The sequence below is a fragment of the Panthera leo genome, chromosome A3 (genome assembly GCF_018350215.1).
Source record: "Panthera leo isolate Ple1 chromosome A3, P.leo_Ple1_pat1.1, whole genome shotgun sequence".
Taxonomy (NCBI): domain Eukaryota; kingdom Metazoa; phylum Chordata; class Mammalia; order Carnivora; family Felidae; genus Panthera; species Panthera leo.
Window position 1 is genome coordinate 29,402,469 of NC_056681.1, and position 16,836 is coordinate 29,419,304.

The 16,836-nt window shown below is 55.8% G+C and overlaps 1 protein-coding gene across 4 annotated transcripts in view; it reads left to right on the forward strand.

The window, feature by feature from the left end:
- EBF4 (EBF family member 4) overlaps window positions 1-15,067 on the forward strand; it is a 57,890-nt gene extending 42,823 nt beyond the window's left edge. For 2 of the 4 annotated variants that reach the window (XM_042931436.1, XM_042931435.1), the window contains 11 exons: window positions 5,370-5,451; window positions 6,277-6,394; window positions 6,511-6,644; window positions 6,740-6,866; window positions 8,444-8,532; window positions 8,680-8,745; window positions 8,847-9,024; window positions 9,098-9,286; window positions 12,017-12,214; window positions 13,933-14,008; window positions 14,252-15,066. In XM_042931436.1, coding sequence (XP_042787370.1) covers window positions 5,370-5,451; window positions 6,277-6,394; window positions 6,511-6,644; window positions 6,740-6,866; window positions 8,444-8,532; window positions 8,680-8,745; window positions 8,847-9,024; window positions 9,098-9,286; window positions 12,017-12,214; window positions 13,933-14,003 — 1,252 coding nt within the window. In that variant the 3' untranslated portion in view covers window positions 14,004-14,008; window positions 14,252-15,066. Of the gene's footprint in view, window positions 1-5,369; window positions 5,452-6,276; window positions 6,395-6,510; window positions 6,645-6,739; window positions 6,867-8,443; window positions 8,533-8,679; window positions 8,746-8,846; window positions 9,025-9,097; window positions 9,287-12,016; window positions 12,215-13,932; window positions 14,009-14,251 lie in introns of those variants that run through there. The other 2 variants (XR_006200525.1, XM_042931437.1) reach the window with 2 other exon arrangements.
- Window positions 15,068-16,836: the final 1,769 nt, after the last annotated feature.

Consider the following 16,836-nt stretch of genomic DNA (forward strand, 5'->3'; position numbering starts at 1 on the left):
CTGGAGCCTGTTTCGGATTCTGTGTCTCCCTCTCTCTCTGACCTTCCCCCATTCATGCTCTGTCTCTCTCTGTCTCAAAAATGAATAAACGTTAAAAAAATTTTTTTTTTTAAATAGATCACAGGCGCCCAAGTCATGGTGTATCATTACTACCCTTTAATTGCCTTATTAGCAGGATGACCACTGTCCACAGCTCTTCTTCTGGTCTTTTATTAAACTGTTTAAAAATTTTTTATTAATTTTTTTTTAGAGAGAGCACATGCGAGCATGGGGGGAGAGGCAGAGAGGGGGGAGAGAAGGAGAATCTTAAGCAGCCTCCACGCTCAGCGTGGAGCCCGCCGAGGGGCTCGATCCCATGACCCTGGGATCTAGACCTGAGCCGAAATCAAGAGTCGGAGGCTCAACTGACTGAGCCACCCAGGGGCCCCCCTTATTAAACTTTTCATAAGAGAGAATGTTGAACATCTAGGCAGAATAAAATAATGAACCACGAGTACCCTTTACTGAATTTCAACAGGGATCAACTCTTGGTTCATCTTGTGCAGCTGGTCTTTAATCCCGAGCAATGGTCACCACAGCCAAAGGCCCCAAACTAGCAGCAAGGGGACCTGAGTCTCCTTCGCAACCTTGATGAATTCGTAACCTTGAGGAAATCCACACGGAATGACTGGCTGTGTCCCTGTACAGCCTGCCTCTCTGGGCTGCTTTTGAAGGAGGCTTAATTGCCAGCCTCATGCCTGGGGCAGTGTCAGACTCTGAGAGCCCCAATTAGAGGGAATTTTCCATGACTCCTGTCCTTATCAGTGGTTCATAGAGCCCCAAGCTCATATCCAGACTTTGGCGTTCGCTGTGACTTTGTAGTTGATTCTTGCTTATCCTCAGTTTTCTCATCCGTCGAGTGGGAATGATCGCAGACCTACACCACCTCAGGGTTATGAGAGGATTAAACAGGGTCATGATGAGCCAGGCCCCAATCGATAGCAAATATGAGTCAAAGTGACCTTCCCCTAGAAAATCAGATAACTTTTAGGCGGCTTTGCTCACATAATACTCTAGAGCAGCATAAATATAATGCGAGCCACATATGTAACTTTAAATTTTCTAGTAGCCTCATTTTATTTATTTATTTATTTATTTTTAATTTTTTTTTTGAGGTTTTACTTATTTTTGAGACAAAGAGAGACAGAGCATGAATGGGGGAGGGGCCGAGAGAGAGGGAGACACAGAATCCGAAGCAGGCTCCAGGCTCTGAGCCGTCAGCACAGAGCCCAACGCGGGGCTCGAACCCACAAACCGCGAGATCGTGACCTGAGCCGAAGTCAGACGCTCAACCGGGTGAGCCATTCAGGTGCCCCGTTCTGGGTTTTTTTCTAAAATAAGCCATTGAAATTCAATGCGTATTTTAAAAACATCTCAACTCAAACCACATTTCAAGTGCTCAATGCCACATGGGGCTAGTGGCCGCCCTATCGGATAGGACAGCACTAGAGTAGTGTGTCTCAAATTTTAGGAGGCCTCAGAATCACCTGGAAGGCTTATGAAAACACAGATGGCCGGGCCTCCCCCGAAGAGTGTCAGGGGGTCAAAGGTGGGGCCTGAAATTCTGTATTTCTAGCCAGTTCCTAGGCTGCTCCTGGTCCAGAAGGCACACTTTGAAAACCACCGTTCCAGGATGAGTTTGAAAGGACTCATAGTCATCATTGTGCCTTATTTTCAAGTTATGGGTGATTTTTCTTAACACCCCTGAGGCTGGTGCGGGGTTAGGGGGTACACTGTGGTAGCAGCAGGCTCTCTGGGGGTGTTTGCGTTGGCTCGGCCCTGGCTGGCTGGGAGCAGCCTCGCGGACTACCTACCATTGGCAGTGGGTGAGATTCACCAGCTCTACCACTGCTGGCATTGACTGTGTGCATCTCTGAGCTACAAGTTCAGGGGGAGGGGAAAGGAGACTGACCCTCAGCACCCCCAGGGAGGGCCCAGGCCTTGTGTGGCTGCTTCCTCCTCAACACCACTCTGCAGGTAATGCCAACCAGGCTTAATTACAGGGAGGCTCTGGGGCAGGTCTGCATAGATGGGGGTGCACGCAGGGCCCCGGGGGGGCTGCGGGAGGGGCAGTCCCTGAACCTAGAATGGCCAGAAAAGACTGGCCAGACAGGGAGCGGGGATTGGTATAGACCCAAGGGTCTGTGACTTATTTCCGGAAGTGAGTTATAGTGGAAAGAGAAAGGATGGGAAGACGTGCTGAGCAAGGACTGTGGAAGGGCTGAGGGGGCTTCTTGAGGAGGCAGAGGGGACGGGACCCTGCAGGAAGCGGCAGTGAAGCCTTGGGAGGTCGGAAATAAAGGATGTCCCAGAGGCTGTCCCTGGAAGGTGCCTCAGCAGCCATCAGTTGCTATTCTCCTGCTTCTCGTGGTGGATGGAGGTGGATGTTAAAGATGCAGGAAATACCCCAGGCCACAAAGCGAGTCAGCGCCTCGGCCAGAGCCCACATCTCTGGGCCTATCTCAAGAACCCTTCCTCTGGGGGCACCCGGGTGGCGCAGTCGGTGAAAGCGTCCAACTCTTTTTTTTTTTCAATTTTTTTTTTAGTGTTTTTATTTATTTTTGAGACGCAGACAGAGCATGAGCAGGGGAGCGGCAGAAAAGCATCCAACTCTTGATCTCAGCTCAGGTCATGATCTCACAGTTCGTGAGTTTGAGCCCCGTGTCGGGCTCTGTGCTGAAGGTTCAGAGCCTGCCTGGGAGTCTGTCTCCTCTCTGCCCCTCTCCACCACTTGTTCTTTCTCCCTCTCTCAAAATAAACAAACTTAAAATGAAATGAAGAATAAAAGAACCCTCCCTCTGGATTCTGTAGGCCTGAGAGTGGAGTTGGGTGCAGCGGGCACATGTGCGGGTGTAAGGGAAGTGTGTGTCACTCCCAAGCCTGCACCATCAGCGATATCCAAGGGCTGGCACTCACCCCTTCAGGACAGGGACTGTTCCTGTCCTGGTGTTCGCCCGCCCCCTTCTAGCGCCTCGTAAAGCACCTCCTCCTCCTAGCACCATGTGGATATGGAATTTAAAAGTGGTCTGCACCATATCATGGAAATGCGGGGTGTGTATAAGGTGATTACTGTGAGCATAGGGGTGTCTGCACGATGGGGTGTCTTATAGGGATAGAGGGAGCCATTACTATGGCAAATGTGAAATCAATGGAGTGTCTATACTCTGCAGATACGCTGTTCGGGAGCATTTGGGGTGGCCTAATGGGGTACAAAGGGCATCTACATTGGGCTGACTACTGTTTGGGGGCATATAAGCTGTGTGCATGCAAGGTATCCTGTAGGGGTGAATGAGGCATGTCTACATGGTGGATGTGCACTGTTTGGGGTCACAGGAGGCATCTGCATCTCCGAGTGCTCTGCAGGGGCGCACAGAAGGTCTACACTACATGAAACTATTTGGGGAGGTATTCACGGTGGATGGAAATGTGTGCTGACGTAACGACCCTATAGAAAGGGAAATTAAAGGGTTCCCGGAAGGATATCCACTGAGTGGGGGAATGTGACAGGTGGTAAGGTGTCAGCAGTGTAGACAGAGGCAGGGCCTGGGGGTAGGTGCATCTCCAGGTAAATGGTGCCAACTCCCAATGAGTGGCTGCCCCTTGGGACACCTCTGTTCCAGGGGTGATGCCCACCCCTACCAGTACTTGGGGATTAGCTTTTAGAACCTATAATAAATCTTCCTCTGAATGTGAAGTTCGTGCTTTGGAGTTGGAGGCAACTCTAAGGACTTAAGTGTAGATTCAGATTTGGGGTTCAAAACCCTGGGGGTTGGGTGGTACAATGAGGCAGCACACTGGCAGAACCCATGGAATAGCCCAGGAGGCGGGCTACATGCCAGGAGCTGAACCCCTGCAGACGTTAGCCCTGCAGGCTGTGGTTTGGAAAGGACGTCTCCCCGGACGCTCACAGGATCCTGAACGGGCTAGGGCAGATATTGAAACATTCTGAGTTCACTAAGGGCACCAATCCAGAGCATTATCCTTGATTACCTCGCTGGTGGATGGCAAAGCCGAGGCCCCACCCTCCCAGCCAACTGCCTGAAAGGACCAGAGGACCAACTTCTCATGTGTTTTCTCTAAAAATCAGTCTCATCAGGGCATACACTGTGCTTTTTTTGCGATTGCTGTGTGTAAAAAAGAAGGTACTCGTTGTGTATCTGTACGGCCTCGGGTCTGACAGGTACGCTGCGGTATGTGATGGGTATAGGCTCTGCCTGATGAACTTTTTGCTATGTGTATAACAGATGTAGAACACGTGCAAGGGAGATCTGTTTGGGGGGGGGGGGGTGTGCCATGGCAGGGAATCTGCTACGTGTGAGCGAGATCTGTGTGCAAGAGGGATTTGTTTTGGGGGGGGGGTCTGCTGTGAAGGAGGAAGGGTGATCTGCCTGCTCTATGTGATGACTGCACAGCATTTGCTGTGAGTGTATTTTGGGTAATCATATACAACACAAAGTGGTATATTAATATATACTTTCATATTCTTCCTGTGCATCTACTGTACAGGATGGGCATATGCTGCACGTGATGGGTATAGACTCTGTGTGTGTGAGTAGTATACCATATGTGTATGATGACTATAGGCTATATGTGGAATATGTATCATATATGCTCTCTGAAGGATACCCTGAGTATAGTGGGTATACCCTGTGTGCGACGGCCATATTTTGTAATAGTATATCGGGCATATGCGGTATATATAATGGGTGTATTATCATGAGTATACGTTGTGTGTGTTAGTATACTCAGGAGGAGGGATGTGCTGTGTGAGGTGAATGCACTTTTATGTGTGATGCACATGCAGAATGACAAATATACATGGTGTGGGGTAAGTCTACAGGTAAATGTGAGTACATATTACATGTGGCATATACGTTGTGGAGTGGGGATAATTCATGAGTAATGGGTATATATATCATATATATAATGGACATATTTGGATAAGCGTGATGAGTATATACTTTGTGGGCAGGGGGTGGATAATCCATGTCGTGAATTAACTGCGGGGAAGGGTCTACTCAGTACGTATCAGGCACTCCGTATACATGCAGCTTGTGGTGGGAATATGGGATGTGTGCCTTGTGTGAGCAGAGGGGAGTCACCCCGCCAGGAAGGGGCATGGAAGGGAACAGTTGGATCTTCATCCATTTCCAGACCCCCTACCTCCACCCTTGAGCCCACCCACCATACTGTTTCAGGTTCTTCCTCATCCATTTCCAGACCCCCTACCTCCACCCTTGAGCCCACCCACCATACTGTTTCAGGTTCTTCCTCATCCATTTCCAGACCCCCTACCTCCACCCTTGAGCCCACCCACCATACTGTTTCAGGTTCTTCCTCAAGTTCTTCCTCAAGTGCAACCAGAACTGCCTAAAGAATGCAGGGAATCCCCGAGACATGCGCCGCTTCCAGGTGGGTCTGGGAGAGAGGGGTCCCCTTGCATCCGGTCACCCTTTCCCGATGGGGCGGGTGGGGAAGGCCGCGGTCCCGCCACCCTGGGAAAAGCCCCAAGGCAGGTCTCTGCCCAGCCCTGTGCTTCAGGGCCTGGTGCCTGCTGGGGGTGGGGCAGCTCCATCTCAACTTATGCTGGCTGCCAAGGGAGGCTTCATTAGAGTCCCACTTAAGGAGATGCTAATTGTGACATTTTTACATGATTAACGACCCAGCTAATTTGCATAGCGTGAAGCAGAGAGCAGCTGCCCTTAGTACATCCCCAACCTGCACACCCCTCTCAGTGAAGGGTGGGAGGGAGAGAAGGAGGCAGCCCCAGTTTCCTCCCGAGGCTGGGGGGCTCCTGCTGATGGCTTCTCAGGATGATGCTGCCCCCTCCCCACCGCCCCACCCCCAGTCAAAACTCTCACTCCCACTAGCCTAAGACACATTCCAGCCTTGGAGCTCCAGGGCTACAGCCTGGGGTGCGGGTGTGTATAATAAGAACAGTAGGCACTCTGCCCAACGAGCCAGAGTTTTCTTTCAGCGCTCTTGATTTTTCTAGTTCCTGGGGTTCGCCTCCCTGGGCAGCCAGAGATCGTGAGTCCCGCGGCATCACTTGACCTAGCTGCCTCCCCCTTCCACCGTTCAGCCCCTGGGGGGAGCTCTTTCCCCTGCCAATGACTCTGAGTTCCAGCATCCAGCCACCCACCCTCACCGAGTTGCCTGTTCCCCACAACAGTCCCCCCACCACCACCAGGGAGCGCCCCAGGGCCTCACCCAGGCTGGCCTCCACTCTCCTCACAGGTGGTGGTGTCCACGACGGTGAGCGTGGATGGGCACGTGCTGGCCGTGTCTGACAACATGTTTGTGCACAACAACTCCAAGCATGGTCGCAGGGCGCGCCGCCTGGACCCCTCTGAAGGTCAGGAACCACCCCCCCCCCCCCCCCCCGCCCAGCACCCGCTGCCGCGAGCCCAGCCAGCCCCCAGCCCCCACTTTGGTGCAGGCCCCTGATCTGGCTCCTCACCTGCCTCCCAGCTGCCACCCCCTGTATCAAGGCCATCAGCCCCGGGGAGGGCTGGACCACAGGAGGCGCCACCGTCATTGTCATCGGCGACAACTTCTTCGATGGATTGCAGGTCGTGTTCGGGAACGTGCTCGTGTGGAGCGAGGTGGGCCACCCCCGCCAGTCTCCCTCCTGGCCTCGAGGCTGGGCCCTCCCCTCGCCCCGGGCTGGAACCCGCAGGCCTCCCCTCTCCCCTCGCAGCTCATCACGCCCCACGCCATACGGGTTCAGACGCCCCCGCGGCACATTCCCGGGGTGGTGGAGGTGACCCTGTCCTACAAGTCCAAGCAGTTTTGCAAGGGAGCCCCCGGCCGTTTTGTCTACACAGGTAAGGAGTCAGGTGGGGGGTGCGGGAGGGGGCAGAGAGGCCCAGGGTTGCTGGAAGGAGTTCCACCCAGTGCACCAGAGCCCGGGTCGTGGTTAGCCAATACCTACTGTGTGGCCACGCCCCCTAAGCGGCTGCCCCGCCTCTTCCCTACCTAAACCACGTGACCGTTCCTTGAGCGGTAGGATCTTTTCAGAGCTTGTTTCCCTCTTTGGCCTAGGTCTCCTCAATCCCCTCCCAGGCTCGCAGTCTCAGCCCCGTCGGGACATTCCCCCTGCCTAGGACCTCCTCGCCAGGACACCCCCCCCCACACACACACACACGCATTCCCCAGGGTCTAGAATATCTCCAGCGGCATGTTTATTTCAAAGGTGCCCCAAATAGGCTCAATGCTCCCTAATCTTCCCTGGGTCTCTTGGTTCCCCAAGCCACCTCAGTCTTCACTCTACGTGGGCATAAGCAGGTGCACGCCCCACCCCCCAATATACCCCTTGCAGGAAGCAAGGGCGAGAAGTTAACACAAGACAGGAGTGTCGAATCCCCCCTCCTGGCTCTATTTGACTACCCACCAGGACCCTCTCCACCTTCATCTTCCTGCCCTGTCCCAGCCACCCACTTCTCCCCATCCTCCTCCCTGCAGATAACCACCTAACCCTTCCCAGCACCCGACACTCAGTAGCCATACTTACCGTCAGGGAGTTACGGTCTTAAGCGGGTAGGGGTGGCCCTAGCAGTGAACAAAGTGTGAGGTGAGTGGAGTTACATGCGGAGTGCTGGGAGGGGAGGACCTCTAGGAGGGAGTGTGGGCTTAACTGGACCAGGCTGAGATGGGAGGGGTGAATAGGGAGGCAGAGATGGGGAAGGAAAGACAGTCCTGGAGAAGGAATGGCAAATGCAAAGACATGGGAATGAGTGCGTGCTTTACACTCTGGGGGAAACTAAAGGAAATTCACTAAATCTGGAGTTGGTGGTGAAGAAAGTGGGTAGGGCCTTGAGGCTGGTGAGTTGGTCCTGGCCAGGCCAGGAGGAGGAGAGAAGGAAGTCCTGGGGAGCCTAGTTAGGAGTCTGCTGCCTCCTCTGCAGAACCCTGGATGTGGCCAGTCCTTTCCCTGGCACACAGGCAAACTTCTAATGGTCACATGCTGCCGAGAGTCCCCCTGAGCTGTGATAAATGGAGATTGTTGGGGTGTTTTACTTTTGTAATTAATGTGTTATTCCTGGTAATGGAGACAGAAAACTCTCCCTCCAGTCCTGCCCCTAGGACTGTAGACGCTAATACGTACATACAGTTGCATTTTTCGAACCACAGATGGGATGGGATGGTGCTTGTGTGTTAATGCCAAGCGCCTGGCACAGGGCCCAGCTCAGTAAATATTTGTTGAATGAATGAGCAAAGAAATGAACTGAGGAAACTCCGCGAACCGAACCTTGCTGACCCGCGTGCCCGGAGCATTCCGAGAGGTTTGGGCCAGGCTTGGTGGAGGGGGTCTGCAGCGAGGCTCCCCGACTTGTTGCCGGCCGGCTTGGTCCTGCGGAGCGCGCTGGGAGGGGGTCCTCCAAAACGCCGCCCCTCTCCCCAGCCCTGAATGAGCCCACCATCGACTACGGATTCCAGAGGCTACAGAAAGCCATCCCCAGACACCCTGGAGATCCTGAGAGGCTGCCCAAGGTACCCAGCGGGGCGCAGCAGACCGGGGATGAGCGAGTCCTGTGGCCCCAGGGGCGGGGTGGGTGGGCGGAGGGGTCGCCCGGCCCCTCTGCCACCCCCCACCCCGGGGCTGTCCCTCCATCCCGCTGTCTCCTCCCCCGCCCCCAGGAGGTGCTGTTGAAGCGGGCGGCCGACCTGGCGGAGGCCCTGTACGGAGTGCCCAGTAGTAACCAGGTATGGCGCCTCCGCCCGCCTCCTCGCGCCGCCAGGCCGGGGACTGTCCCCCTCCCGGCGCCTGCGGCTGCCCCGGCCGTGCCCCGCTCTTGTCTTCGCAGGAGCTCCTCCTGAAGCGCGCGGCGGACGTGGCCGAGGCTCTGTACAGCGCCCCCCGCGCGCCCGCGCCGCTGGGACCCCTGGCCCCGAGCCACCCACACCCCGCCGTCGTGGGCATCAACGCCTTCAGCAGCCCGCTGGCCATCGCCGTCGGGGACGCCACGCCGGGCCCGGAGCCGGGTGCGTCCCGCCGCCCCTGAGGGCAGCCCCGGGTCCCCGCCCGCGCTGCGCCCCTGACCGCCCTCTCTCGCAGGCTACGCGCGCAGCTGCAGCAGCGCGTCCCCGCGCGGGTTCGCGCCCAGCCCCGGCTCGCAGCAGAGCAGCTACGGCAGCGGCCTCGGCTCGGGCCTCGGCAGCTACGGGGCGCCGGGCGTGGCCGGCCTCGGCGTGCCCGGGTCCCCTAGCTTCCTCAATGGCTCCACGGCCACTTCACCCTTCGCCAGTGAGTGTCCCCTGCCCGGGGAGCTGCATGGGGCTCAGCCTTGCCCCCTCCCAGCCCCAGGGGGGTGGGGGGCTTCCGGCGACTGTCTCACCACGGTCGACCCTGGCCTTGCCCTTGTGAGCCAGGCCGGCCGTCTCTGCGTGTGACCTGTTTCTGCTGTGGGACGCCTGCCCCTCGACCCCACCCCTTGGCTGCACATCCCGGGCCCTGGGGCCGGGGCAGTTCTCGCACCTTTATTCTTTGAGGATTCCAGTTGCACGCGTCGCTTCTAGCCCTCCCCTCCCCTTGAAAGGGCCTTTACCGGGGCTGGGGGGTGGGGGTACCGACATCCAGCTGAAACCTGGCGGACCGCCACCTTTCCGTCTTATGCGGGGACTTTGGGAGGAGGCTGGCGCCCCCTGCCGGAGGTCCTAGGGAACTAATGGCTCAATCAAAATGGGCTTCTACCTGTCTGTCCCCCGTGGTCTGAGAAACAGGGGTCAGAGGAGGAAAGTTGTGGCTCCCTGCAATCCGGCTGGGAAGAGCAGGCAAATTGTGTGGTCAGACAGACGGATACAGGGTTTGAAAGTCCCAATCAGGAGCTGTCTGACATTCAACAAGTTACTTTATTTCTTTCAACTTCAGTTTCCTCTCTGTAGAACGGGATCAGTATCACCCCTGCCTAGGGTCTGTTCTCAGATCTGAATGTGCCACTGTGCATGAAGTGCCCAGACACAATTTAGAAAGAGTGTATGATTTTCCATCCTGGGTACTGCTCTTTCTGGCTGTGGGTTTGAGCCTGACTCTCCTGATGGCCTGGGCTCAGCTTCTGGGACCTGAAGCCCCGGATGTCTGTGTTTACACAGGCCACGAACCTCTACTGTCCCTACTAAGACCCCTGTCTCTCCTGGACCTCTGCTCAGGCCAGGCTCCACCTCTCCCACTTCCTTCAGATCTGGGACAGCATTCTTACAAACTCTCTGGGTGCCCTTTGAATTTTATATTGGCCGGACCTGGAATACCAGCCCTTTCCCTCCACCATACTCACAGTGCAGTCAGCAGTGGGGAGCACACTGCCCCAGTGGGCAGAAGCCACCCCATATGGGGTTTCCCCCCATTCAGCCAGAGGATCAAGAATTCTAGGGCTGCTTAACCCCTGCTTCCAGCATTAGCTGGGGATACCCTGGACTTGCCTCAGGGTTGGTCCCATTTTGTGACCAGTACTAAGCCATGTCCCCATCCACTCCCAGTGGCATGTGGCACAGCTCGGTGGCGGGGGGGGGGGGTGGTTATCATTCTCATGGAGTCTGCCAGGACATGCCTGGAATGACATCCAGCACTGCCCCATCCAGAGGGTCTGGGGCTGTCTGCTTGGGCCTCCCCTTGGTCTTCTGCTTTGGCCGCCAGCAACTCTCAGTTTGGCCCACAGATCCCACTACTACCCAAACTACAATATGTGGCTGTAAGCTCCCAGCCTTGAGAGATACAGTATATTTTTCTGGCATTCATCTCAGGCCCTTCATGGAGCTCCATGGGCCTCATCAGCTAGCAGTGAGCCTTGTCTTAAAGAGATGGTGATCCATGAAGCTGAAGACATTTGGAACAGGGGCAGCTGTTGAAGGCATCGCTTTTTCAAAAGGGGAGTGGGGGTGTGCTTAGATGCCAAAGGCAGCCTTCTCAAGCTATTGGTTCCTTTTGAGAAGCCCCCACCCCCACCCCATGCCAGCCACTTGGACAACACTCACATCACAGCCTTATTGGTGTGCAGAAGAGAGAGGCAGGGAGTCGGGTTCAGATGAGGATGTAGAAAGGAGTATCCAGAGATGCCCTGGGCAGAAGCCCCCAGGAGAGGAGGCCACAGAAAGGAGGGGCAGGCAAAGCCTGCGAGGAGGAGGCTCCCCAGCTATTCCCAGGTGAACAGGCTACAGCCCTGGATGGCCAGCAGGTTGAGAACAAGAAGATCCAAGGATGTGGATCTCTGTGTTTTTGTTTAAAATCGACTGGTTGGAGGAGGGGGATATAGGAGGCCTCCAGGGCCCAGGCCGGAGATGACAAGGAATTGCATTAGGTTGAAAGAGAACAAAGTGGGGGGGGGGGGGGGGGGGCAGGGGGAGGGGTTGGGAAGGGAAACGTGTAGAGAAAGTTAGCTTATATTGTGAGCTGAGATTACGGCGGGGGGGCCTTGTAACAGGAACCTGTGTGTACCCCCAAACTTCATCCCTGACCACTTGCCCCAGCTCTGCTGTGAACCTTGATCTTTGACTCTAACCTTGGTACCCCAAAGTCCATGAATGTTTCTTAGCATCTCAGAATCCCAGTGGCTTTCAGCAGGAACCCTGACCTATTCTTTTCCATCACTTCCTCATCATTCATCTTGGGGGACACCTCCCAATATTTGGTTTTGTTGAGTACTCTGGTTTTGCTTTTATTTTGAGCTGGTCTGGCCCTGTCATTTGCAGCCCTGAGAAAAGGTCTGTAGAACCCACAGAGAGGCGAGTGCTAGCCCGGGACCCCAGAGACACCTAGCCTACCTTCAGACCCCGCCCTATACTGGTCTCCCCCGGACCCTCACAGCACCCCCCCCCCGCCCCCGCCAGTAAGGTCTGAGCCTGGTGCCTGGGTCAGCAGCCCACGTGGGGCCCACTGCCCATGCCGGGGCCCCAACTGAGCTGCTCACTCTGGTGCTATCTCCCTGTTGTGTCTCCCACCGCCTTCCCTGCTGCGCCTGCCCCTCCCCGCCCCGCCCCGGAGTCATGCCCTCTAGCCCCCCGCTGGCCGCTGCCTCCTCCATGTCCCTCCCGGCCGCTGCCCCCACCACCAGCGTCTTCTCCTTCTCGCCTGTCAACATGATCTCCGCTGTCAAACAGAGGAGCGCCTTCGCCCCCGTGCTGCGCCCACCCAGCTCCCCACCCCAGGCCTGCCCCAGAGCCCAAGGAGAGGGGCTTCCAGGTGGGTGATCCATGCTGCCCGGCTATGGCCTGGTGGAGCAGGGGGGCTTCAGGGGCCCACTCCGTCCACATCTCACCAGAGCCTGGGGCTGGTTGGCCAGTTTTCCCTGGAGGGTGTAGAGAAGGGAGTTCTGCGGAGGTCTCAGGAAGTCCATCAGGAACCCACTTCCCTAGGCCTCATAGCTTGGGGTGGTCACACTCTGAAACTGCCAGTTGGCCACGTGGCCAACGAGAAGATTCGAATCTCAGTTGGGGGAGGTCTGGAAACCACTCCCATCCCCACCTGGTTGAGCACAGAACAAAGACCCAACACTCGGAGCTGGAGAAACCCCACACAGGCTGCGTGCCTTTGACCTATGCCTCCTGGTGTCCACGAGAGGGTAGCACACACCGCCCTGAGAAACTGGGTCGCTGGTGGGAGGGAAGGGGACTGGCCTTAAATACGGTTTAACCCAGCTTCCCCGCCCCCATTTTATTAATTTTTTTAATGTTTATTTATTTCTGAGACAGAGAGAGAGAGACAGAGCATGAATGGGGGAGGGTCAGAGAGAGGGAGACACAGAATCCGAAACAGGCTCCAGGCTCTGAGCCGTCAGCGCAGAGCCCCACGCGGGGCTCGAACTCACGGACCGTGAGATCATGACCTGAGCCGAAGTTGGACGCTTAACTGACTGAGCCACCCAGGCACCCCCCGCCCCCATTTTATAGATGTAGAATTGAGACTATGTCACCCCTCCCACATGCCATTAGTGAAATGGTCGTCATCTGTCATTTATCTGCTTCAAGTCAGCATCCAACTTAACAATGCTGGGCCCTGACCAGCAGTGTATAGTGAGTCAGGAAGAGTCACATCCCCTAGAATAAGATGACTTTTAGGATAGGCTCGTTAGAGAATGTTCTAGGATGATTTAAAAGGGCACAGTCTTTTTTTTTTTTTTTTTTTTTGCCTTGTTTCCAAGTTTTGAATAATTGTTTTTTAAGCTTAATTTGGGAGAGAGAGGGCATGCACGAGCTGGGGAGGGGCAGAAAGAGAGGGGAGAAGACTCTCAAGCAGGCTTCGCGCTGATAGCACGGAGCCAGACTTGGGGCTCGAACTCACGAACCATGAGATCATAACCCGAGCTGAAGTCAAGAGTTGGCTTAACCAGCTGAGCCACCCAGGCACCTCTAGATAATTTTTCTTAATCTGAGTGTGTCTGGAGCTTAAAATGTGAAGGTTGGGGAGAAGAGGGCCACTGATCTCTCCTACCAGTAGAGAGATCATGGAGGGCAGGGGTTTAGGGCAAGGGTGACCGAAGTGATGAATTTTGTGGGCATACGGGAGGGAGATATGTTGCTGCCACATTAGGTGTCAGTACTCCAGGGGGCTGACCTCTTTCCTGAGCTGGCACTCTGTCTCCTCACCTTGACCCAGGCCCTCTGGAGGCAGCAGGGCTGGGAAGAGGAGCCCAGAGTTCCCTCTTTCAATTGAGGAAGTTGGGCCAGCAAGGGTTTGGGCTGCACCCCCTGAGAGAGGTCTGAAGGGCAAGCTGCACCTAACTGTCTGTAGTGCTGACCCCAGGCCAGGACTAGGAGTGACCGAATCCCTGCAAGGCTCCCCATAGCTCTGCCCTCAGAAAGGGCCGGTGCCCTGCATGCTGTCCCCTGCCCAGAGGCACACAGGCAGATAAGGCCCCCAGACTGCCCAGAGCTTACAGTTCCTCTCTTTGCTTATGACAGACCAGCCTTTTGAAGATTCCGACAAGTTCCACTCTTCAGCCCGGGGGCTCCAGGGCCTGGCCTACTCCTAATCGCGGTAGGTCTCTGGCTCAGTCTTGCTTCCTCTTTTGGCCCTGGATAGACTCTCTGTCCAAAAGACTTTTGCAAGGATGGGGACCTGGGGTCCGAGTCTCCGTTCTCCAGGGCCCATCTAGACAGCTGTCGGGGCCACACAGCCCCACCCCCCGTGGCCGAAGCTGAACAAGTGGAGAGAAGTGGTTTCCGGTCCCCTGGCAACCAGCCTTTTTCCAGGACCTTCTTCTCTCCCTCTCCCTACCAGGTCTGCGGGTGTTGCCCCCACCGAGCCCGGACTGGAGGGCCCTCTGGGATTCACACTCATGTCCTGGATGGCAGCACAGACAGATGCAGAGCCAGGGCTTCGGGCAGACATCAACCCAGGGGCCTGAACAGGCCTCCCTGTGCTTCCGGCCTCCAGCCCCACAGGCTTCTCTCACCTCCCCTTCTTGGGGCCGGTTGAAGGCCTAGCACTGTGCTGACGCTCTTGGCAGGAGAGCATCCCGAGGTCCTGGGATGCTGGGCCTTACTGGGTCGGTTCCTCTGGAAGAGATGGGCCTTGTGCAGACCAGACCATCAGGTGGCAGGAGCCGGGGATGGGGACTGTGGGGAAGAGGACAGCTCAGGGAGAGGTCCTGTTGGTGTCTGACCCACCACAACTGGCCCAGCATCCCAACTTCTCTCCGGGGCAAAGGGTGGTGCCCAGTGGCCTCAGGAGGCCTGCCCAGGCTCCCATGGAGCTTCCAGCGGCTGCTCGACCCCCGTGGCTGCTCCCTCCGAGGCCTGCACACTCATGCTTGCCACATTACCAATCCCACTGGGGGCTTCTGGCGTGGAGGGTGCCGAAGAGGGAGCGCCAAGCCCCCCGAATTGTGGGTCTTCCTTCCAGTGGCTGTCTTGTGGACTCTGGCCCCACACGCACATGACTCTGGCCGACCTCATAGCACCATGGAATGGGCCTCGCTGCCACCGGCCTCATATTCTGCTCTGCTGAGGTTGGAGAAATCAGAACAATAAACACAGATGCAGGTGGCCGCCCGGCCTCTCTTGCCTGCTTCCTTGGCGTGGGTCTGCTTTTCTCTGGTTCCACAGCTCTCCCGGGGCCCCTCCCAGCCGTGTCCCCGTGCAGCCTCCTTGAACCTTGGGCTGCTTCAACAGCCCCAGCGTTCAACTGAGTAACCCGTGTTTGCTCTCAGGTATTGGTGGGGGTGGTGGGCAGGCCAACAGGCCTGAGGACTTAGGACACGGGCTCCGCCTCAAGAGCTTAGGTGAGGAGCACGATCTGGCCACTGAAAACTCAGTACCCCCAGCTGTCTGGCCAGGACCAAGGCAGGGATTGTCAGAGGACTTCCTGGAAACCAGAGCAGAGCAGACCAAACACTGCTCAGTTGTACCAAGGTCAGAAGTGAGATCCATTCTGCATGGAGGTGGCAGGGCCTCCCTGGGGCAGGGCAGGGTAGGGAAGCTTTTGGTCCTGAGGTTGCCTCTTTGAGCAAGTCCCAATCACCCCCCTCCCCAAGCCTAGGCACCCTCGGCTCTCCTATCTCAGAGTTTGGGAGGAGGGATAGTAAAGTGGGAAGATGCCCAGGCTCATTTACCCCTCCTAGGATGAATTCCCGCCATTCCCTGAGATGTGTCCCCTAGATCCCACAGGTCTAGCTGTCTGACTCTGGAAGCCATTTTTTTTTTTTTTTTTTTTTTGACCCACTGTCCAGGGAGCCCAACATCCATCTTCAGGCCTCAGGCTTTACTCTCTTCATGGTTGTACTCCTTGGCTCTGGCCTCTGGAAACGCTGTCCTTCCCCAACCCACGGGCCCTGCAGTCTTCTGGACAAACCCTTGCCCAGGCAGACGGGGTGTTCGTGGCATTCAGAGACCTTCACTCCCTTCCCTTGTGTTCTTGGCCAGTACCTGGGGATTCATCTCACCCATGACAGGCCCATGACAGGGGTAGCCTTCTGGTCATCTCAGTGCTCACCTGGCCTCCCCCTCACTTCTGCTCCCAGCCCGTGTTGCAGAACCCTAAAGCCTGCCAGCCCAGGCCCTGCTCCAATCAGGCTCCAAGCAGTTCCCACTGCCCCAGGCCCTCGCAGGCTGAACGCCAGCAGAACTGTAATCTGCACTGGATGAAGGTGGTGGCTGGATAGTGGTCACACTCCAGTTCTGTGGTTGATATAAATGACATGGGTTATCTGTCCTCAAAGACCTCAACACTGTGCTCAGGCCCCCATCCAAATGAAACACTGCCCACTCCCTCACGTGCAGCAGGCAGTTCTAAATCAACGATGCTTTTGCCTTGGACTGAATCGTGTCCTTCCAAAATTCGTACACTGAAGCCCCAGCCCCTCCTTCCATGTGTTGTATTTGTAGGTAGAACCTTTAAGGAGGCGATTAAGGTTAAGTAAGGTTGTAAGAGTGGGGCCCTGACCTGACAGAACTGGTGTTCTTGTATGAAGGGGAAGAGACTCCGGAGTTCTCTCTCTCCACTGTGTGAGGACACAGCGAGGTATCCATCTATAAGACACAAAGAGAGCCCTCACCAGGAACTAAATCAGTTAACACCTTTATCTGGGACTTCTAACTTGCAGAACTGTGAGAAAATATATTTCTGTTGGTTAACCCCCTCAGTCTATGGTTTTTTGTTACAGCGGCCCAGGCTGATAAGATGTTCTTTCCCACTTGTCTTAGTTTGGGTTCCCTTAGAAGCAGAACCTGAGACAAGTGAATATGATGTTCTTTCCCACTTGTCTTGGTTTGGGTTCCCTTAGAAGCAGAACCTGAGACAAGTGCCCTGCTGGAGAACTCTGGGAGACAGGGTAGAACACAACTCAGAGCTTTCCCACCTGAGTG